This window comes from Amphiura filiformis, chromosome 6 (assembly GCF_039555335.1).
Source record: "Amphiura filiformis chromosome 6, Afil_fr2py, whole genome shotgun sequence".
NCBI classification, from domain to species: domain Eukaryota; kingdom Metazoa; phylum Echinodermata; class Ophiuroidea; order Amphilepidida; family Amphiuridae; genus Amphiura; species Amphiura filiformis.
The window spans coordinates 74,253,743-74,278,822 of record NC_092633.1 but is presented as its reverse complement, the minus strand read 5'-3'; the positions used below and the strand labels follow the sequence as shown (position 1 = coordinate 74,278,822).

General features: G+C 35.3%; 1 protein-coding gene across 1 annotated transcript in view; it reads right to left on the bottom strand.

Moving 5' to 3' along the window:
• Positions 1-25,080, bottom strand: part of LOC140156015 (uncharacterized) — a 193,137-nt gene that overhangs the window by 150,781 nt on the left and 17,276 nt on the right. Inside the window, exons 5-10 of the mRNA XM_072179104.1 lie at positions 21,966-22,085; positions 18,363-18,518; positions 16,869-17,012; positions 11,505-11,633; positions 10,023-10,145; positions 9,565-9,687 (exon numbers count right to left, since the gene is read on the bottom strand). Coding sequence (XP_072035205.1) covers positions 9,565-9,687; positions 10,023-10,145; positions 11,505-11,633; positions 16,869-17,012; positions 18,363-18,518; positions 21,966-22,085 — 795 coding nt within the window. The remainder of the gene's footprint in view (positions 1-9,564; positions 9,688-10,022; positions 10,146-11,504; positions 11,634-16,868; positions 17,013-18,362; positions 18,519-21,965; positions 22,086-25,080) is intronic.

Sequence of the window (25,080 nt, the reverse complement as noted above, 5' to 3'; positions counted from 1 at the left end):
CCCTTTGCCTTGCTTAAGGTTAAATAAATTTTTAACCACAATAATAACAGCCTTCTAACAACCACTCAGTTTCTATAAAAGAGACAGAAAAGGTTTTCAAACCAAAGAATGAAAGGCTCTTCTCAGAGCCACCACACCTTACTAAAAGACAGGTATGATTGATATAGTCATTTTGTTTAGATGTTCTGAATATCACAATGTATAAACCAAGAAGATAGTTAGATAACAATATGTTGTCAGTATCTTTATGATTAAACTATTCTTAGCAGAAGAACTATGTCTAATCTAATATTGCAAGGTTTTAGTTCTATTACCAGGTTAATTACTGAAAGCAGGCACCCTCTGTGCCCTTCGCTGATAATAATAGTGGCTCACTAGTTTGGGCATTGTGACAAGGTTTAAGTAATGTTACAATGTAACATGTTAAGGATATGGGTTTGGGTTTGGGTTAATGATAAAGGTTTGCCATGTACCCAAGAGGTATAAAGTTTCTCATGATCTTACTCGCTATTTCACAGTTTGCTCCTGTAAACCCTGCAGGACAACGACACGCATACAAAGTAGGATCAACTGCCTGCTGAAAACATGTACCACCATTGGTACATGGTGCTGACTGACAAACATCCACTGAAAACAGACAAACATTAAATACTCAAAAACCTAAATAGTGGCTCACTCCTTTGGGCATTGTGACAAGGTTTAAGTAATGTTACAATGTAACATGTTAAGGATACTAGCGGTCACCCGTGTTTCGCGGTCATAGTCTTTCGCGGTTGGTAAATTTTGTATATTTTTTGTAGGGCCTACATGTAAATGTTTTATTTAATGTGATTAATGGTATGAGAGGAGATTATCATTTAGAAATATAATATTTAGTATCTTTTCCATATAAATTAATGGCTTGAAATTACAATTAGATCATGATCGAAGTCTTCTTGCCACCATATCATATCCACCGTGAGAAGTCTTGCCCTGTGGGATGCTGGGCCCCTGATATTTAAAATTTTTATGCATTTGTTTATTTATACATTAATTTTTCGCCCATTTTGGACAAATTTGTTGTACCTTTTAGCCCATTTGTTACCATTTTCGTCCAAGTTTGTCCATCCCCAACCTTGAAATGTACCTTGGCTGCCCCCTGCAAAAGTCCTGGCTACATCACTGAGCAGATGAACACAATTTTATTTACTTCCCTCTTGGGCCCCTATGGTATGCTGGCTACGGATATTTAAGATTTGTATGCATTTTGTTGTACTTTTTATTTGATTTTGGATAAATTTTGTTGTACCTTTTACTTTTTAGCCCATTTGTGACAATTCCCCCCCCCCCATGAAATTTGCCTTATCCCCCCCTCTCTCTCTCTGAAAAAGTCCTGGCTACACCACTGTGCAGATGAAACAATTTTATTCACATATCCTTACACTCTGTTTCATATAACATAGCATGGTAAAAGTCAGTGGTTTGATAAGGCATGCAAATAGGCAATTGGATCATATTATAATTAGCACAATTTATAACTACAATACCCTGGATACACCAACGTCCAACAACCCCCTATGAGATGTTCATGTTGGCAATCTTGACCTCAGTAAATGTTGACATTATTGATGTGTGACTAATTAGGTGTTCATACACAGTCCCTGGTATTATATAATATTGTGTGATTGCTTAAAAGGGCATTTCGTGATCCACAGCCTCATTCCCCCCACTTTTCTCAAAAAAGTTGAGATTTTTACATCACTGGAAACCTCTTGCTACATAATGTGTATGTACAAAATATTTCTTGCAGATTAATTCGTTTAGCAAAGATATCGTGAATTTGAATTTCGTTCTGGTGCACCAGAACGAAATTACAACGCATTGTCTATGGAGCAGTGTAATACACATAATCATGCATAACTTCATGAACGCAAAAATCGGAATCAACTGAAATTTTGGGAATAGGTTTTTTCGTGGATATCTAATGAAAAATGACATAAATAGAGGATGCTAGGATCACGAAATACTCCTTTAAGGTATCTATAATAAATTACTGAGTTTTTCGAATTGGTAAGTTCAGTGACCATGTTGACAAATTGGTTGAATAAACAATAGATGTTACTTTAGTTTCACCTGGTGCAGGGCAATTTGAGGTGCAGTCTCGGAATAATCAAAATAAATGTACAATTTTGTAGAACACTTACTTTCAACATTGGCAAAGTATTTTGTACATTGCTATTAAAAAGGTCACCCATTTTTCTTAACCATCTGTCTCTATGGGACAGGAAATTGTCAAAAGTTGTGGGGATCTTCAAAAGTCACCCATTTGGGCTACTAAATCACACTTTGGCAACCCTGTTTAATTTGGGTGATTTGGAGACTCCTAATTCAATAAACAAACATTGAACTGTTGACAATAGGTTCTAGTTTGAACACTGACATGATAATGTTGACAAATTAGTTGAATAAACAATGCATGTTAATTACTCAATTCAGATTCTCCTGGGTAATGGTATGAGTGACCCAATTTCAGCATTGATCAGATCAGACATAGGATTTGCGGGTGTTCATGTTAAACAGCATGACTGTATTGTAGTGTATTGTAACTATTTACTCAGTGTTTAAGGCCCGGTCACACTATGACGAATAGGGGTGAACGGCAAGCTTACGTTAAGCTGCGGTTGCAATTTTGAATTTATTATTATTGATATTGATGTTAATATTTTTGATTATTATTGATATAGATATTAAAAGTTTAGATTATTATTTATATTGATTTTACTATTTTTGATTATTATTGATATTTATATTGGTTTTTTTATATTATTATTGATATGTGTAACATTTTTGATTATTATTGATATTGATGGTAATATTTTTGATTATTATTGATAAAGATATTAATAGTTTTGATTATTATTGATATGTGTAATATTTTTGAATATTATTGATATGTGTAATATTTTTGATTATTATTGATATCGATATTAATATTTTTGATTATTATTGATATAGATATTAATAGTTTAGATTAGCCCAGACAACGTCCGGATTTGGTCGCTAGTCTCCGTTTCCTGCCGCAGCCTTTCGTCCCTTGCCGTCGTGTTGTCGCTAAAGGTCGTTCCCACTCGCTTTGCCGTCAACATTTTGTGATTTTCATGTTCGTCACCTTTCATTGCTTATCGTCCGTCATAGTGTGACCGGGCCTTTACTCAGTGCTTAGCTCGCAGGTTGCTTGCTAGTGCCTTTGAAACTAATTAACATAATTTGACACCCTTAACGTAAACAAAAACAAAATTTGACGTTTTATTGGGGTGCGGACAACTTAAATCTACGCAACGCAAAAATCCGTTTTCCGAAATAATGTAAAACGTAGAAGTTTTTAGCCTTACCAAGTCGCCAAACTCAGTAATTTATTATAGATGGGTTTGGGTTTGGGTTAAGGATTAAGGTTTGCCTTGTACCCAAGAGGTATAAAGTTTCTCATGATCTTACTCGCTATTTCACAGTTTGCTCCTGTAAAGCCCACAGGACAACGACACGCATACAAAGTAGGATCAACTGCTTGCTGAAAACATATACCGCCATTGGTACATGGTGCTGACTGACAAACATCCACTGAAAAACAGACAAACATTAAATACTCAAAAACCTAAATAGTGGCTCACTCCTTTGGGCATTGTGACAAGGTTTAAGTAATGTTACAATGTAACATGTTAAGGATATGGGTTTGGGTTTGGGTTAAGGATTAAGGTTTGCCTTGTACCCAAGAGGTATAAAGTTTCTCATGATCTTACTCGCTATTTCACAGTTTGCTCCTGTAAAGCCCACAGGACAACGACACGCATACAAAGTAGGATCAACTGCTTGCTGAAAACATATACCGCCATTGGTACATGGTGCTGACTGACAAACATCCACTGAAAACAGACAAACATTAAATACTCAAAATCCTGAGAAGTGAGTGGCTCACTAGCTTGGACATGGTGACCCAATTTAAGTACAACACATTTTTTAGGATACGGGCTTGGGTTGGGATATAAGGACAAAGGTTTACCATGTACCCAAGAGGTATAAAGTTTCTCATGATCTTACTCGCTATTTCACAGTTCGCTCCTGTAAACCCTGCAGGACAACGACACGCATACAAAGTAGGATCAACCGCTTGCTGAAAACATGTACCGCCATTAGTACATGGTGCTGACTGACATACATCCACTGAAAAACAGACAAACATTAAATACTAAAAACCTGAGAAGTGAGTGACTCACTAGTTTGGACATGGTGACACAATTTAAGTACAACACATCAAACTTCGATATGGGCATGGGTTAAGGATTAAGGTTTGCCATGTACCCAAGAGGTATAAAGTTTCTCATGATCTTACTCGCTATTTCACAGTTCGCTCCTGTAAACCCCACAGGACAACGACACGCATACAAAGTAGGATCAACCGCTTGCTGAAAACATGTACCACCATTAGTACATGGTGTTGACTGACAAACATCCACTGAAAACAGACATACATTTAAAAATACTTAAAACCTGAAGAGTGACTTACTAGTTTGGACATTGAGACACCATGTAAGTACAACACATTAAGGATAAGGGTTTGGGTTTAAAAGGATGAAGGTTTTTTGGCTTAATAGTAGGGATAACCATCAAAATTTCATGTTGCCCCTATTGCTACAAAAGATTGTTTTCTGGATAGAACTCATCAACAGAAGTATTTTGGTGGTTAAATGGTCAAAATCGGTCAAAAACTTTTCGAATTATGAATTTTTAAAGTTTCCCATTCTGACCGGTCATTGGAACAAAATAAAATGACATGGTCCAAAAATAGCAATTGGGAGCAAAATTGGCATAAACATATATTTACCTTTATATATTTCTTTATTTTAACATATATGCAAACATGAAACAAGCATATTGTGAAAGTATCAAAGGGTTTCTTATGAAATGGCACTTTACTAGTCAATGGCATAAAGTATTTTTTCAAACCGAGGCATTGAAATCATGCATTTAGAGAACATTTGCCAAAAATCATCCAAGATGGCTGATATGGCACAAAATCAAAATTGCACTTAGTCTAGGTGAACTTTTTGTTCACAACCAAAAATTTCAATGTTATTGGGTTTAATATGACCAATTAGTAGGTGTATGCAAACAAAATCTTAAAGTGTCATTGAAGGTCATTGACTCATTCACAACAATAGAGGTATGCACTTCACTCATCATGCTCATGATGGACCTCTAACAAAAGGTGCTGGTTCCCGTAGTATTCTTCATTCAAACCAATTCAATGCATGACCTCGGAGTCACCTGCATGACTTTCACGGGCTATTTTGAAACAGTTATGGTTGCACATTCAGGTATTTCTTTTGAAAGTTCTAAACAAGGTATAGCCAGCAGCAAGTTGTAGATGGTATAGGCCTAAATATAAGAAAACGTTTAGGGTTGAAACCAGGTGAAAAATACATCGAATGAGCACGAAACTTCACATTTATGTTCAGAAAGGTGTCTTCTTAGCATGATTCGAAAGGAGTATGGAAATTCCAAAGGGAAGCTGGTGATTTAATTTGTAACTCGAGATCTACTTGTTCATATTTTTTTCCTTTTTACAGAGGGTATGATAGAGGTATTACTGTCAACTCTGCCAAATTACAGCTCAGTAGGCCACATTTTTCACCTGATATTATTAATCTGAATATTTTGTGCCATTCTTGAGCAGTGCTGAACTCAGCCACTGGCAATTAAACGCACTGTGGCGATGGACCAATTTTGACTCGCACTTACAGGAAAATGAAATAAGTTGTGTTGCTGTAATTTGCAAGATAGTTACAAAATATAATTGGCATTCACTTTCCCAATTTTTACAGAAAAATATTGATAAATAAAAGAATGAGATCAATTTAGAAATGTCTGTGTAAGCAGTGCACAGTTGAGCTCCTTGCATGTCTATGGGAGCGTTCTAATCAAGTTGATGGTTCATTGGTCATCCCTATTAATAGTGGCTCACTAGTTTGGACATTTAGACAAAGTTTTTAGTACTTTAACAAGGTAACATGCTAAATATGTGGGTTTGGGTTAAGGATAAAGGTTTGCCATGAAACCAAGGGGGGTATAAAGTTTCTCATGATCTTATTCGCTATTTCACAGTTTACTCAACAACGGCAGGAATATGCACTGGGATCAGCAGTTTGCTGAAAACATGTACCGCCATTGATACATGGTGCTGACTGACAAACATCCACAAGACACACATTTAAAAATACTTTAAAACCTGAAGAGTGGCTTACTAGTTTGGGCACTGTGACAAGGTTTAAGTAATGTTACAATGTTAAGGATATGGGTTTGGGTTAAGGATAAAGGTTTGCCATGTACCCAAGAGGTATAAAGTTTCTCATGATCTTACTCGCTATTTCACAGTTTGCTCCTGTAAAGCCCGCAGGACAACGACACGCATACAAAGTAGGATCAACTGCTTGCTGAAAACATGTACCACCATTAGTACATGGTGTTGACTGACAAACATCCACTGAAAACAGACAAACATTTAAAAATACCTGTAGAGTGGCTCACTATTTTGGACATTGTGACAAAGTTAAAGTACTGTGACAAGGTAACATGTTAAGGATAAGGGTTTAGGGTATACGGTAAGGATAAAGGTTTGCCAATGAGGTATAAAGTTTTCAATGATCTTACTCGCTATTTCACAGTTTGCTCCTGTAAAGCCCACAGGACAACGACACGCATACAAAGTAGGATCAACTGCTTGCTGAAAACATGTACCACCATTGATACATGGTGCTGACTGACAAACATCCACTGAAAACAGACAAATATTTTAAATACTTAAAACCTGAAGAGTGACTTACTAGTTTGGACATTGAGACACCATGTAAGTACAATGCAGTAAGGATAAGGGTTTGGGTTTAAAAGCATGAAGGTGTTTTGGCTTAATAGTGGCTCACTAGTTTGGACATTGTGACAATGTTTTTAAGTACTGTAACAAGGTAACATGCTAAGGATATGGGTTTGGGTTAAGGATAAAGGTTTGCCATGAAACCAAGGGGGGTATAAAGTTTCTCATGATCTTATTCGCTATTTCACAGTTTGCTCCTGTAAATCGCAGAGAACAACGACAGGAATATGCACTGGGATCAGTAGTTTGCTGAAAACATGTACCGCCATTGATACATGGTGCTGACTGACAAACATCAACTGAAAACATTTAAACTACTTAAAAATCTGAATAGTGGCTCACTAGTTTGGACATTGTGACAAGGTTTAAGTAATGTTACATGTAAAAGGATATGGGTTTGGGTTAAGGATAAAGGTTTGCCATGTACCAAGAGGTATAAAGATCTTACTCAGTATTTCACAGTTTACTCCAGTAAACCCCACAGGACAATGACACACATACAAACTGGGATCAACCGCTTGCTGAAAACATGTACCGCCATTGATACATGGTGCTGACTGACAAACATCCACTGAAAAACAGACAAACATTAAATACTCAAAAGTGAGAATACTGAGAAGTGAGCGACTAGCTTGGACACTAGCTTGGACATGGTGACACAATTTAGGTACAACACATTGTATAGGATATGGGCATGGGTTAAGGATAAAGGTTTGCCAATGAGGTATAAAGTTTCTCATAATCTTACTCGCTATTTCACAGTTTGCTCCTGTAAAGCCCGCAGGACAACGACACGCATACAAAGTAGGATCAACTGCTTGCTGAAAACATGTACCGCCATTAGTACATGGTGTTGACTGACAAACATCCACTGAAAACAGACAAACATTTAAAAATACTTAAAACCTGAAGAGTGACTTACTAGTCTGGACATTGTGACACCATGTAAGTACAACACATTAAGGATAAGGGTTTGGGTTTAAAAGGATGAAGGTTTTTTGGCTAATAATAGTGGTTCACTAGTTTGGACATTGTGACAAGATTTTTAGTACTGTAACTAGGTAACATGATAAGGATAAGTTTCTCATGATCTTACTCGCTATTTCACAGTTCGCTCCTGTAAAGCCCGCAGGACAACGACACGCATACAAAGTAGGATCAACAGCTTGCTGAAAACATGTACCACCATTAGTACAAGGTGCTGACTGACAAACATCCACTGAAAACAGACAAACATTTAAAAATACTTAAAAACCTGAAGAGTGGCTCACTAGTTTGGACATTGTGACAAAGTTCAAGTAATGTTACATGTTAAGGATATGGGCTTGGGTTAAGGATAAAGGTTTGCAAGTGAGGTATAAAGTTTTCAATGATCTTACTCGCTATTTCACAGTTTGCTCCTGTAAAGCCCGCAGGACAACGACACGCATACAAAGTAGGATCAACCGCTTGCTGAAAACATGTTCCGCCATTAGTACATGGTGCTGACTGACAAACATCCACTGAAAACAGACAAATACTAAATGCTCAAATTCCTGAATACAGATTCACCAACTTGGACATGGTGACACCATGTAAGTACAAGGCATTCGGATAAGGGTTTGGGTTTAAAGGCTTTTTGGCTTAATGTTTTGAATAGACAATTTTCACTTATTCGGGCTACACTATATGATCACAATAAGATTTATCCTAATTTCATACGCATTCCCTTATTGGTAAGACAAGAATTATCAAAATCTTACTAGCTATTTCACAGTTTGTTCCTGAAAACCCCGCAAGACAACGACACAAATACACATTGCCATCAACAGCTAATTGAAAACATGTACCGCCATTGATACATGGTTCTGACAGACAAACATCCACTGAAAACAGACAAACATTAAATGCTGAAAATAACCTTGAAATAGTAACTTGGGCATGGTTACTGTGTGAAGTTACAAATATGTTTGAAAATAAATAAAATAAATATTTATAATGCAGAATATAACTATGTTAGATTTAGCGTAAGATGTAAACCAAACACGCAAGTATTGAATCTGGAGGTGTCCTATACCAGGCAAGTGTTCTCCAATATTTGCTTCATAGCTCCAAGTAATCAACTCCAACTCTTTGGGCTTTTTCTTATTAAGCTATCAGAAAACATGACAATTTCTGCAAAGCAGCAAAACAATCACAATGCTTTTGCACTAAATCAGAAAGCTTCCTCTTTTTGAATCTGGACCTCCCTTTACCAGGCTAATGCTTTACACTTGGATCAAAAGAAAATGGTTGTCTCAGAAACATGCTAATCATCATTGGGCAAGAAAATCTCCCATGTACTTGTGGCCCTTCAACTAAAACAAAACTGCTAACTAAGAGGTCACATAAGTTTTGCTTTAGGAGCCAATGACACATAGGTTTTTCCTGCCAAACGACACAATGTGAAATCAGGTTTGCTGTTTAGCTCTATGCATTCAACCTCCTTCGACTCTTCTTTTTAAGTTATCAACAAATTTTCCAGGAGAAGCAAAAATGGTTACTTGTAGCTAATAGCTTTGACCAAATGTTTCTGAAACGCACCTCTTTCGCTGATCAAGTATGTAATAATGTTCACAAAAAGATCTATCATAATTTTATGCACAAGCTCTTATTAGTAACATAAGTTCTAATGTTCTTACTAGCTGTTTCACAGTTTGCTCCTGTAAATCCCGCAGGACACCGACACAAATACGCATTGGGATCATCAGCCAACTGAAAACATGTACCACCATTGGTACATGGTGAGGACTGACAAATATCCACTGAAAAACAGACAAACATTAAATAATACTGAAAATAACACATGGAAAATGGTCACTTGATTTATTTTTCTTTGAGAGTATTGTTTCTAAATGAATAATTTGACTAAAGGCCTGAGTGTCTATGGTGTGATATGATGTAGTAAACATTGAATGAATGTGATGAGGTAGAAATGAATGTGTGAAAACTGAATGAATTTGTGATTAAACTGAGACTGAGACATACAACTAATTGGGGCTGTAGAGTACATGTACATGTAACTATCAGAAAACATTGAAATAGGGATCTTTTGGGGGAGGGTTCTCAAATGTCAATTGGCTCATTTACTACTCCTTACTAGCTGTTTGGCAAGTGTTGCCAATGAAACCGGCCACACACTGACATATAAAAGTGTCAGCTCCATTCAGACAGCTGCCGCCATTATGACATGGATCAGATGAACATGGTAAATCTGTAGTTACTAAAAGGAAAACAAGATGCTTCATAGTATAGTAGTGTTACGAGCATGATGGTGCACCACACAAGCTCACTCTCTTCTCTCTCATTCTTCCTCTCTTACACACATGAAAGCCAAAGAGTTTTGACCAAAAGAGTCCAGGTTAGCTTTATTTTGAGTGGAAATATTTCACAATTATCTAGCTATGCACCTAGCAAATTGCTGTGATCTGTGTCTATTGTCTTATGCCAATTGCACCTGCTAAGCACCAGGGGATTTATAGTACACCTTAATTCCTTCTTCTTACCCAGTGCAATTGAATAGCACACCTGACAGCCTGCCTTAACATTTCCAGAAGTGCAATTTGTAGCATGCCTGTTATTTTTAAAACTCAACCCCTGACATGACATTCCTACTTTGAATTGAATTGAATTAAATTCCAATATGACAGAATTCCCATAGAGTTACATTGGGCTCCTCATCTAGCCTCTTGGATGCACACTCCCCCCCCCCCCACACAGTTCACCTACTATTATAACCTCACTCAACAATCAAAACACATACAATCAATACACGTCCGACATACAAAACTCTCAAGACATGTGCATACCAACACTAAGATACAAAGATTGAATGAATTAACAATGACTGAATATGATTACTTCTAATTCAAAAATTCTAACAAAAACAAAAAACAAATATGAACAAGGCAGCTCTTTCATAGCAAAATGACATTTTACAGTTGTACAACACTAATAACTTCTTTTTCCCTTTGTTTGTGTTACTGGGATTACAATCTATGCATTCTTCACATGGAAAATGTGTTTCGTTTTTCACATGATTGAGTCTAAAGTTATAATGAAACCAACAATAATGAAAACACAATAGTTTTCACTGAAAAATAAAATAAAATTTAACTGAAAAATCTTAGTGAGTAAAGTATGCAGGTGTTGGATGTGTTAATGTCCAGCAAACAGGTGGATCCTACTCATGTCCACTTAGTTCAGCCTGAAGGCCAAATTTTGATTGAATTTTATTTGATTGAATTTGTTGATGAAGACATTGCAAGTTGTGGCAGAATACATGATACCAATTAATTGAACTCACTTCTACATGAGTTTTAATTTGCTCTCCTGAAACTCAAGTTGTGTCTTTCTTTGTTGCACGTGCAATCAAGTGTTTAAACAAGATTGACTGCAAATCTGTATTGAAATAGAGCAAGTGTCTTACTCTGTCAAAAAGTCCTGAAAGATGTCAATTTTTACCTTCAAGCTGGACAGAGTAGTACACGAAGTTCATGAACAATGAAAAAAAGAAGTTATATGCTCAGAAGAATGCATAATATACACCCATTTGCAACAGAAAGGACAAAGATATTCTTACAAGATGTTTGACAGGTGACACCAGTGAAACCAACAGGACAGGTGCATGTATAAGATACGGCATCAGGTCCACTGACACATGTGCCAGAGTTTAGACATGGAGACGAAGAACAAGCATCAATAGGTTGAACTGTAGACAAAGAGACAGAAAAGATAGACATGATGGATGATTAGATAGTAAGATGATGCAAATAGAGTACAATCAGAGAATAATATGCAAGTCATAATTATGAGTCAAGTACATGATGTGAGTTGATGATTTGAAAGTGATAGGTAAGAATACATGCAATAATAGGATAAAGTGGAATTAGGAAAGCATATTATTTAGATCATGAGACACAAGAGTGGATATCATGTTGAGTATATTTTGTATGAGTTATGAATCACAACAACAGTTTGTGAACACAGTATTTGAAAGAGTCAAAAACATGATACAAAATAAAAATATGTATTTATTTACTTACATGAAATTACAAATTCATAAAACTGTCACATAATACAATGAGCAATATGAAATTACAAACAAACTGTATCAATGGACTATTTACAATTATACAAGCATATTTCAAAAATGACAAAACGGTAAGGATTTACATAAACCAACTGAGAAAGTTAGTAAGATCGAGATATGTTTTGTGTGTTCATGTGGAACTGGTACTGGTCAACTCTAAAGAGACAAAATACTTTGCAGGTTGGGACACAGATATTAAGATTTCTTCAAGACGATAAGTTCAAGAGAAAGGCTCAAGGAATACACTCAACTTTGGAGTTAGTTATGTTTGTTGTATGTCTTTCTTAAACTGTCATCCAAATCTGGCATCTGAAGCTATGGGCCCCTATTTCAATAGTGACTACAAATGGCTGATCTCCATTCTGTCCACTTCAGGACCATATGCCCAGAAAATTGCATATTTACATACATATACACCCACATCTGCTTATGGCAATGGGGATATTACAACATATTTGGTAATGTATGCTTTCGCATCATTTTGTTTTGTTGGTCAATTGGGTCAATCTGAATTATTTAACCAAATCTGACACAAAAGCACTTTCATCCAGTTGATTGATTTCTTTCATTATGGCACAGTAATTTTAATTACTTGTGAGAATAGGCGAGACATGTATCTGTGATAAACAAGTTCATCAGTGTAGGTCGACTGACATCATCAATGATACCAATTTCATAATGAGCAGATAAATTCTAGATGAATGTCCATTCCGTGTGCTTAGCTTGGTTCCAAAATGTCTATTATACATGTATGCCCGGGATTATATGATACAACATTCAAAATTTTCCTTCCAAGAGAAATCATTTGCCTTAACATCTGACACTAAAAAACTCTTTCTGAAACACTTTACCCAACAAACTCTTACATGTGAATTTTTTTCTGATCCTTTGCGTCACATTTATAACTTTCTTTAAAGTTGATTATCCTAAAAAATAAGAATGTTGAATTGGCTGTAACAAAATAGATTTGTTAGTACATGGGTTTGTTTCCTCTATTCTATCATTTGCATAGTCATATCATAACATTATCAGAATATTAATTAAATTGGGTTGCTACATGTTTCCCCTTACTGCCATTAAAAAATCAAGCATTTCATTTTGAAATGGAAATTTAAAAAAATTAAGGATCAGGTCATTGCTCTTTAATCCACATGTCATTGAAAGCTGCTTATGAAGTCATAAGTAGAATAATCAGACGGGTATGTTCTGAGTATTCAGTAAATCAATATTGTGTTCCATGAACTGCATCAAAGTTAGTGTTGCACAAATTATGATTACATAAGTACCGTACTTATGATATAGGACTTAAGATTATTGTTGTACAATCTTCTATGCATTTTCTTAATTTTATAAAACTTGTTTCATAAAACTTGACTCACAGAAAAAAGTTATGTAATATTACAAATCTCCTAGTCCTAGTTGCCCTGAGAGATGCAACTAGCTGAGTGGAGTAGAAAGTAAACAAAAGGATACATAGTGATGATGTAACATTCTTATGTTTGCTTTCACTTTCTACCTCTATCTTCATTTTTGTCTGAATATTTTCTAATAATTCTTTACTTGCCTATTCATTCACATTATGGAAAATTCCATTTTTTTTAGCTCTGTTATTAAAACCCATACAAGCAGTGGATAAGGCCAATTATCTTTTCTGCAATTTCCAATCTAAAATTAGTTTTTTTGGAAAAACAACAAGATAACCAATCCCAATTTTTAACCAACCCCAACCTTATGGTTCCGAGGCATGCATGTAACATCTGATGCATGTACAACTACAAGGGTGTGGTGATCATGGTAAAATGACCTTAATTATTGATATAAATGAGGTCGCTAACCATGGTAATATGTGATGAACAGTATAATATGTGGATAAAATATATAAACATAACACACTTGCAGCAGGTTTCTGTTGGCAAAGAATGATAGATATCAAAACTGGTAGTAGCAGAAACAAGGCAAAAGACAACAGAAATGGTAGTAGCAAAAGCAGGGTATAGCCAGCTTCATGTGACACAACATTTACTAACAGCTTATAATTACTGAAAAGGCTACAAATAAAATTCAACAGTTTCAAAAAACTGATAAGGTTCTTTTAAACAACTAGAATCACTAATTTTTTCAAAGAATTTACAATTGAATTCAGGCAATTCATGCTATCATTATGAGTCTTTTTAGATGGCACGCTATTAGAATATCTTTCCATCGTCAAAGTACTTGTTTACAGACATGCTGCAATATGTACAAACAGGTTAGGATGAATTGACAGATTGACGAGACCGGGGGTACCGCCCCATACCCTGCATCGGCTACACACTGAGGAAAAGTGTTTGCTATTATCTTTTGCAAAATTCCTTCGTACTGGCCGACCGACCCCGTAAAATCATGACTTGCATCACGCGGTGCTACACCGATTGATCAGCGAATAAGGTACACACTAACAGTAAATGCTCAAAGATTGATATTTTAATACTTGTATTGTAGATTGATTAGAGTCACTTGAATGAACTTTTCTCAGATCATAGTCTCATATGGATATTTAAAAAAAGGCTTGTTTACAAATATTTATTCAGCAGTTTTGTATTAAATTTCAGATCTAGTAGGTCTCTCCATCGGCCTGGAAAAGATTGAGAAAACATTTCTCTTGTTTGTTGTTCCCAAAAGTACACAAAAAGTCACTGGTCTGGGTCAATTGTTTGGTATCTCAGCTCATTTAACAAAGATTTTTGTTATTTTATTCGATGTTCTGCAATAGGGTTGTCAAGCAAATATGGGCCCATTTAATAGGGTCTGCCAATCAAATTTGGAATTGAGCATTCAATAGAAGTTTCAAATTATTTTGCAATTGGGAGTAATTTTTTTAAATTTTGGAACTTTTAAAATAATAGGATTGACACAAAACCTATTGTTATGCAATATAAGAGATATGAACTGAGCCACTAACAGTGGTATAGTATCTTTGACTAAATAAAGCCCATGTTCATTTACAGAAAATTATTAAGGAATTTGAAACTCTTGGAATAATAGCACTTGAAAGTAAAGGAAAAATGTTCAATACACTTGGAAGTCGGGCCTTGTACATGTAGATAAAATAAATACTAATAAATAGTAAACAGAAAAAGTTCAATAAACTTAACTATAACCTATAATCAATGCAGTGACCCATATGATTATTTTACAAATCTGATTGCTGAGTGTTTTTGATCATCATTATAGTTGGGAATTCAAGCATTTTGGATTGATTCATTATCATGATAATATTGATAAGGTTTGTTCAAAAGATATTACCATTATCGATATAATATGATCCGTGGTATTTATTTGAGAAACTTTAATTTAATGCAAGCAAAATAAGTCGCAACCAATCAATTGGTCTTTAGGACTTCAGCAACAACAAACTAGATTTTATACAAAATAACTATAACAATATTACTAGATTTGCAACTGCCCACATTGACCCAACCCCATAAGTGAATCAAGTCATGCCACAGGTTGTCACCATTAAAAGATTTAGGCTTACCTAGGATAATGAGAATTATTAATGTCAGAAATGGAAAAAACCAGGTATTACAAATAGCATTATGCTAGGTCACTGAGTTGTATCTTATAATGCTATAAAATAGATTTATTTGACAGATATTGATTGCACAGATTTGTGGCAGGAGTCAGACGTGTGATTATTCATGCATAATCAAAAGTTTTCTGTTTCATCAAGTTCAGAATTAGAATTAAATTTCTGGATTTGTTTGAATCAAAATACTGGTGATTGACAGTTTGCAATTACAACATGTGTATATAATGTATGTAAATGAAAGCACAAACAGGTATAATAGTCCCAGCTTCCTCCTCAAGATGGTATGCTTTATAAATTACAAACATTATGGAATTATTTCAGAGTTCATGAAAAGAATTATGGACATGTATCACCTCTTTTAAGTTCAAGGTGAACCATTCAAGTTTTTTATGGTTGATTTTCATGGCATAGTAATAACAAACAATTCAACATCCTTTACAATAAATATTTTTTAACTGTTTGTTCCGTGTAACAATTGCCATGCTGAATTGTAAGGCATTATCAGATAGTTATACCAGGCCTACAAAACCAATGTCATATGTGAGTATGTATATTTGATATAGATGAACAACTCTTAATTAGTACAATAATGTCAACAGCAAAAACACTTGTTATTCATTAATAAAGAAAAGACAAAGGATCAGTGTTGGTGCATATCATATTAGGTGCAGAAGTCAAATTTCTGAAAATAAGAAATTTATAACAGTGATCAATTAGTGAAAATCTATGATGCATTACTGGGGATAAGGTGGTTCATACTTGTAGTTGTAGAATTTGTTAGTAGTCAAGTCCCAGGTACAGTGAATAACTGTATACTCGCTGCCAATATTTCACATATTCTTTCTATATATTCTTCATCATACTGACGAAGATAACCTGCATGATCATCAGTTCCAATGGTTAAACACACATTATTATAGTGATCAAAGTTAAGAAAATGTACATGCATGTATTAAAATTTTGTATAATTAAAATGCAGTATTACCGGGGGTAAAGGTGGTTTAAACTGGGGATGGAAACTGGGGGGGGGGGGTACTTCAGATGTCCACAATGCAGTGAAAAACACATAATTTCTAAATCATTGCGGCCAGCATTTCATGTGTTATACCTTCAGCACTTTTAAAACTGACACACACATATTACTATAGTGATAAAGTCAAGAAAGTGTCCATGTATTTGTTAGTGAAAACAAAATTAAGATGCAGTATTATTGGGGTGAAAGTTGAAACTAGGGGTGGGGTACTTCAGATGTCCACAGTGCAGTGATAACACATATTTCTTACTCGTTGTGGTCTGTATTTCACATGTCGTCCCTGTAAATCCTTCAGCACACTGACAAAGAAAATCTGCATGATCATCAGTTCCATCAGCCAAGTTGAAACAGTCTCCGTTGTTTAAACATGGATTGGGGTCACAGTAATCTATACCTGCAATAATGATACATGAACATACATTTTTCAAAATGATGGCTATTAAACCTGCAATATGGACTTCACCGCCTTATTCCTAGGATAACTGAGCAATGGGGCCACACTGATTTGTAATTACATATGTATAATACACCTGATTTGTGGCAAGCATGGGAGAAGTGAAAAGTACAAGAACTGAGAACATATAATTGGGGGAATTTTCACTTTCAGAATGTATTCTACAGGTCCTTTGTGGTTCCAAGATTGGGCAAAATCTGACTTTCTAACAAAATTCTCTTTCAGTGCAAATTGTTAGTTATTTGGGAATATGTGACACGATCTGGTCCATGGGGGCCAAAGGAGGCATTTTTGAAAATTGAGTTACTATAATTATTACATTATACTTACAATAGGCTATCATTTTCTGAAAACACCAAAGGCCTAGCATACTTGGTTCTAAAGTTATGAAGTTTTTTGATGTCTATTTTCTTATGTATTTCATTGTTTTTTACTCCATATTTTTTACCTTTATCTCAGTTTCAAATTTGCCGCCTTTGGCCCCCATGGACCAGATCGTGTCACATATTATACAATCTCTGGACTCACATCAAGTTCCATAATAGACCTTTTCATATCAAGATTGGAAAAGTTCGGAAAACCGCGATATTTATTTAGTAAGCTAGGGGGTCAAATTGTACCCAAACTGGCAGACAAGAAATGTCATGAATTACGACACCCTTTTGCGCGAAAATACAGGTTATTAAGCCACTGTGAACATGTGGTCATCGCGAGAAATATTTTCCTAGCATATTGAGCTAACACCTCAGCTACTTGGTTTTTCACAATAAGATACTAATGGAAAGAAATGGATAATGTCCGTAATTTTTCGTCAGTTAAATTTTTTTTCCAGAACGTGTTTATTTACGTTCATCACCTCTTCCATAGTCAGTCTCTTACACAACGCTACCGCCACACGCTTAATTGCACGTTGAGTATCCTTGGCAAAAGTACCTCTCTCGTCCCTAAATTGACCATCGAAAGTTCATCGTAGTTATGATGCCCGTTACACATTGGAACTTCGCACTGTACATGATGATGAAGAGGTACTTTTAGACGCGCGCGACAGGGGAAATTATTTCATGCTTCGGGTTTTATCGGAATTACTCAGTATGAAAAGGTCTATTACTTCCACTTACTGTTGGACTTTGCAATGACACACTTCTGCAAATGTCACAAACACTCATTATTTCCAAATAAATCCAAAGAATGGTCAGCAGTTCTTATAATAAAAGAGGTGCATTGTTAGTATCATTCATAGAATAGATGCGGTTGTTAATTGGTGCTGGTGCAATCACATAATAATCTTACTGGTTGTTGCTGTCTGACATGTTGTCCCTGTGAATCCACTGGGGCACTGGCATAAGTATCCTGCCCCATCTCCACTACCTAGATTAAAACAGACCCCATCATTCAAGCATGGGTTGGGATTGCAGCTGTCTTCTAATGGAGCTTGGGTTGTTAACGCTGAAAGTAAGACATACATTATTGAAATTTCTTTACATCATATAAGAAATTATTACAAAATGTAATGCATGAACTACCATCATATGAACTTGTATACAAACATTATATACAAAATATATTATTGTCATTACATGTGATAGGTTATGAAAGCTATTGGACTTGGAGACTCTGTTGCCATATTGCTCATGGGAGATAAATAATGTACTCCTTGACTGCTTGTCATATATGTGTCACTGAAACTTCTATCCTCTATTGTGTGCTTCACTTTTTTGTGTTCTTTTTTTTTTGATTTGTGAAATCTTTATTGAGGGATTTAAACTACTTCAGTGGCAAGCACTGCTTTCCAAGCAGGCCCTCATACAACAATATTTACAACATTTTTACAGAATATTTACAAAATAACATGATGTTTAAAATATATACAAGAACATGAATAATAATGTGAAAGAAAGAAAATAATGCATCTCAAGTACATGAACGATATAAATCAAAAATACATACAATATGATAATAAATGATTATGATTTAGCAGAAATAATGATGCTCGTCTTGAATTGATGCAAAGACAGAGTTTCAAGGTTTATACGATATGATGGTGGTAAGTTATTCCTGGGGATAATAATTTTACTGATTATGTATACTACACACTATGTGTAAATCTTTGTAACATTCATGCTTAGAGGTACACTATTTTGGTCACCAAGAATGATAATTCAAGGTGGCAGATTTTCCATTGTCATTCGTAGGCCTATACCAAGTCTAAGAAACTTCAAGTTATTCAAAACAGGGCTGCAAGAACTATCTGTGGTGCACAATGGGACACACCTAGCATAGATGTCCGTGCTGAACTTAATTGGAAACCATTAATTGACAGACAAAACTCAAATTGTTTAATTTTAACCTACAAAATCTTAAATCATCTTGCACCTCCTTATTTGAGGCATATTTTCAGTCACGTAAACAATACCTATAATTTTCGTCAAAGCCAAAGAAATGTAACTATTCCCCTGCCAAGAACAGAGTACAAAAAGCGCAGTCTGTCATATAGAGGTGCTGTAAGCTGGAATGAACTAGAAAATATTATCCAAAACTCTCCAACATTGTATACTTTCAAAAATAATCTTAAACAATCATGAAGCCATGCCTGTAAGCATGGTATGTATGTAACCATAAGTATCATTTTGGCTTGACAATTAATAATTTTGAGTTTGTAATATGTTTAAGTCTAGATAATAAGCTTTTGTAATTATTTGTTATTTTGTGTATGTATGTATGTTTATGCACGGCCCCAAAGAAGAACAACTTTTGTTGAATTGGGTTTTCCGTGTTGAAATAAAGTTCTCTCAGTCTAACTTCATTCAATGTAATCTAATAATTGAATCTCTGCTTGGACACAATTCATTTTCAGTTTCTTATTTGATACTGGGATATTCTAGCTCCCAGAACGCTTTAAGAAGTCATTTTATTTGCTGTCTATGTACAATTGCATTTGCCCAAGTAGATATTCACTTTTCAGGTATCACACTACATTATAACAACGATGATATTATCTATGAATGGTGTAAATGAGACTGACAATATAAGGTGTAAGTAAAATTAAGAAAACAAGAAAAAGGCCAAAGGAAAAATCTTGGTTAAGTAATGCCATTATAATGTAGACAATTAAAAACACTATGGGTTCAATTGCTTAGGCACGACTTCTAATTTGGTCCTATAGCTTTATTATTGGCTGGTTTGGTACCAATGACCCTTTCTATCTAAGCATAATAATCAACAATTGCATAGTGTTAATGTTTTTCATGTAAAAAATAAGACAAAAGCACTATGCAAATGTCCCCAGGGTACCCCCGAGGGTACCATAAAAAGAGCCATCGGTACTTATCAGGGCACTGATAGTGCAATAGGACCAAATTAGATGTTGTGCCTTAAGTAACCCTTACAGTAATATCATACAATGTAGTCTCTACCAGTACCAGTTTAGTGTGATACTGTAAAGATGTGCCTAATGGTGCAATTGGGCTCCCTTGACATAACTGAAATTTTAGGCAGAAACTGGCCTCCCATAATTCCACCACCAAATAAGGCCACAGACTCTTAATTCTTGTTAGGATTTCAGAAAAGTGGACTCTATTTGTATTTGAAATTTATTCTTAGGCACAGGAGCTCATGTGCATCATTAGGCAAATTTTAATGTAGAGCATTAGTGTATAGACAGTTGAATGGTTTTTGAGAGGAAATGTTAGACCATGATGCGCAATACTGTGCTCAGTTTAATGAATGAACCACATTGTACATGTAGTATGTGCATGTGGTATTGAGTTTATTTTTAAAGTTGAGCTAAACAGTGTTGAACTGAGTTAAAGCCATAATGTACGATTTCCATCACATTTTAATTTTGTTATTCTTTACCCCAAAATGCTGAAATGATATAAGTAATAACTGCTAGAAAGGGGTGCTTTCCATTTTAAGCCGAAATAACATGGTTAAGTGTGGAGCTCTATGGTGGACTTGATGTCTTAGAACAACATTATGTTGAAATTGCGGTTGTCCTACAAACACAACAAAAAGCAACAGAACCCGAAAGTAGTGCTACACTAATTCCATTGAAGTAAAGTTGGGACATACATGTATACATATAAACAGTATGCCAAAAAGGTTTGAACAAGTTTACCAAAGTCATTAAAAAATTGTACACTATGGCTTTAAGTTGAGTATGGGTATATTGGTATCAGACTCAGATGGAATAAAAAGTATACAGTATGATGAAAGAGTAGCTGCAGTCTGTGGCCCTCATGGACTTAGTGAGCGTGTAGCGCGAGGCCAGTTCAAAGTGCTGGACCATTGCTTAAACAACAGAACAAGTAGTGCTAATAAAAGAGATGCATAGTTTTGTGGTACATATAGAGTCCTCAGCAGGTGCCAATTAAATGTTAGCTAGTTCAATTGTGGCCTACGGCAAACAGCATTGGCTAGAGATAAAAAGTGATGTTTTCAAGAATTCTCCATACCTATTGAAGTTGTGAGAATTGGTTTGTAAACTGTTAGTAAGCAAGGAATGAATACATGTAATGAGTATAGATGTATCAACCAATTCTCCTTCCTCAATGTTTACAAGTTGCTCCAGAGTATCCCTCTTGGCATTGACAGCCTGAGAACTTGAACCAAACGAGCACCAGGGCATATAACAATGTTCAGCTTTATAAATGGACACTGTTTGTACTTGTGAGGTTGAGTTGAGTTGAGTTGAGTTGATGGATAGAAGATGACAAAGAAGAGAGAATTTCAGCAGAGTCGACTTGTGACATATGGCAATGGCTATGATGAAGTAATGTTTTGAAGAATTTTCCTTACTACCATCTGCTGATGTTATGAGAATTAGTTAGTAAATGTTAGCATGCATAGAATGAATATGTAATGAGTATGGATGTATCAACCAATTCTCCTTACTAGGTGTTTGACAAGTTGTTCCAGTGAATCCGTCTTGGCATTGACAGAAGAACTCCACCGTAGCTCCAGGACCGGGGTTAAAACACACCCCACCATTCAGACAAGGATTGGGACTACAGGCTGTAAGAAAAAAACAAATCAGTCATTCACATTGTTATTTATGTTTATACTCTAGATTCAGACATTGCATTATAAATGAAGATTGGATTAAATGTGTAATTGCAATGTTATTGTTACCACTCAGTGCAGATTTCACATGGATCAATTGTCCATGATGTTTTATACCTCAAATGCTGTTGATTAAAAAAATATTAATACCTTATATTAATGAGGACACCAAATTTGCTTATGTATGAAGCATACTTTAGAGAAGTAAAATATAAAACAAATTAATTTCCCTATACACAGCACTGAATAGGGATTAACAAAGGTCAAAAGGTAATTCATCCCGCAATTCATTAAAACTTTTTCGGAATTACTTACAAGTACCACAACTAATAACATGATGGGTCAATTTTAAAAATATGACCTTTCTTTATGATTTTCTTTATTTATTACATAGTGCCATTTGAAGCATTGTCTTTCATATGGCCTACTTTTGAATGTAATCAGGACAGATTGGGACAATCAGGATTTTGCCTTACTTGTTTTTAAACTATATATACATGTATGACACTCTATACATGGCACCGATGGTTTAATGTCCATTCCAAAGGGCAGAGTCCCGGGACATAGTACCCTCATGGTTCATTTACCCAATTCCAAATTAATCATGGGGAGATCAGAAGTCTGAATTTAATCTACAAATGTTGCCAATTAAATTTATATTTTGAATTGAACCCAGGACCTCTCCCTCTTATGAGACATTTATTCCAAAATTAGATCTGTTTCATTGGCATGTTCCTGTAAGGTTATAAGGGAAGGAAATATAATTTTGCAAAATAATATAGTTCTTAAAATAATATTGAACTGACTAAACATGAGAATGCATAATAAGAATGTCTGTTTTTACTATATTCTATCATGTTATAGAGGACATGCAGATCCAATATTTTATCCTAATTCTCGGCATCCACTACTCAATATCATGAATATTGGACCTGCCTAGATTCTCAATGACAAAATAGAGGACAGAAAAAAAATCACATTTATTTATTCTGTAATTAATGTAGCTCCTTGCATTGCACATCACCTGCAACATTCATTCATTCATTCATTCACTGGACAAAAAATAGGGTATCGGTAATACTGTATGTTTCAACCCTAGATTTGACTACATAATTTGAACAGAAACAAATTTTCACTCTACAGACAAACACCTGTTACTCTGGTGCTATAGGTCTCCATGGCAACACATTTGTGTATTGATTCATATGAACTCCCATGACCAAATTAATACTACATCTACATGTGTGTACGGTTCAACGTCATTTTAGATTGTAATCAATACTATCGTCCCAATTCTGCAACGCCCATGCAGTTATATGTCATTTGTTTATTATTTATGAAATTTAATATTTTAAGTTAAGGATTATATTTGATTTGAGTTCAGTGAGTAAATATTGTATTTAAAGACCCAGAGTTTATACTCGGAAAAGGTTGTAATTCAATATACAACTTGAAATACAAGCATAACATGCGTATTTACACATAGTGTGATTTTGTAATGCTGGAAATTGTCGTTAGCGGTAAGATCTGTTTTAGCCTGTTTGATATTGTGAGGGGCAAAATGTAAGTTGTGATTAAAATTGTTCATTTTTACAAATTTTTGTAATTTTGTGAACAAATTTGGTTAATTACTTATACATGTAGGTTAATAACTGCGCATTAGTTATTTGGAGGGCATTGTGAAAAATCTAAACATTTTGCCTTTGGAACCGAGCAATATCCCGAGGGGCGCAGCCCCAAGGGATATTTTGTGAACAAATTTGTTCACAAATTTGTTCACAAATTTGGTTAATTACTTACAGGTTAATAACTGCGCATTAGTTATTTGGAGGGCATTGTGAAAATTCTAAACATTTTGCCTTTGGAACCGAGGAATATCCTGAGGAGGCGCAGCCCCGAGGGATATTCCGAGGTCCAAAGCAAAATGTTTAGATTTTTCACAATGCCCTACATATAACTAATGCAAAGTTATTAACCGAATTCATAACCGTCATTTTTAACTCATCACTCAACCAAATCTCAAGATTTTATTCTCTGAAATTTGTTGAAATAAACAATTTTTATCAAAACTTATATTTCGCCCTTCAAAAAGTCGAACAGGCTGAAACGGACTTACCAATTACAGCACTGCTTAATCACGCCATGTGCAAATATGGTAGTTGCATACGGCGTGAAGTGTTCCGGCGCAACAGATGCACCCACGCGCGAAGTCGTCGCGGAGGTCATTGATAGATATCAATAACCTCCGCGCCGGTACACCGCGGTGTGCGTAAATCATCTAACGACCAATTTGATTGGGACGCACAAATGGCGTGATACGCGGAGGTTATGAATTTGCATCAGTTAAAATGTCAGGCATTGTGAAAATCAAAACATTTTGCTTTGGATCTCGGGATATTCCTTGCTTACAAAGACACAAATGTTTAAATTTTTCCCAATGCTGTCCAAACAACTGATGAGCAGTTATTAACCTCTAATTACCCACATAAAGCAGCTTCATGTTGTTGGTTTTAATGTCCTCACCATGTTCAAAACATGTACAAACCATTTTGTGTAATACTCTTGCACTGTATTACCCAGCAAACACACAATGTTTTACAAAAAATTGTTTAAATGTTGGGTTATATTTAGGTAAAAACATTTTAATAACATTCATAAAACTTTTTTTTTAAAACATGATGCAAAACATCCTTCTGGGGAGAATGAAACAAGCTAGATGTATGTCTATCTATGTTAATCACAAGCATTCATAGTCGCAAGTATTCTTATAATTATACTCACACAACACTTTACATGTGTCATTTTACTAAACATTGACCAGCTTTTGGGAAGAAGGTCCACTTTTCACAAAATTGCCAACTTGTGGAAAAAGGTCCACTTTTTCAAAATCTGCACCCCACCAATGGTCATGGTTCAGTCCTGACATTGACTGTTTGAGACTAGTATT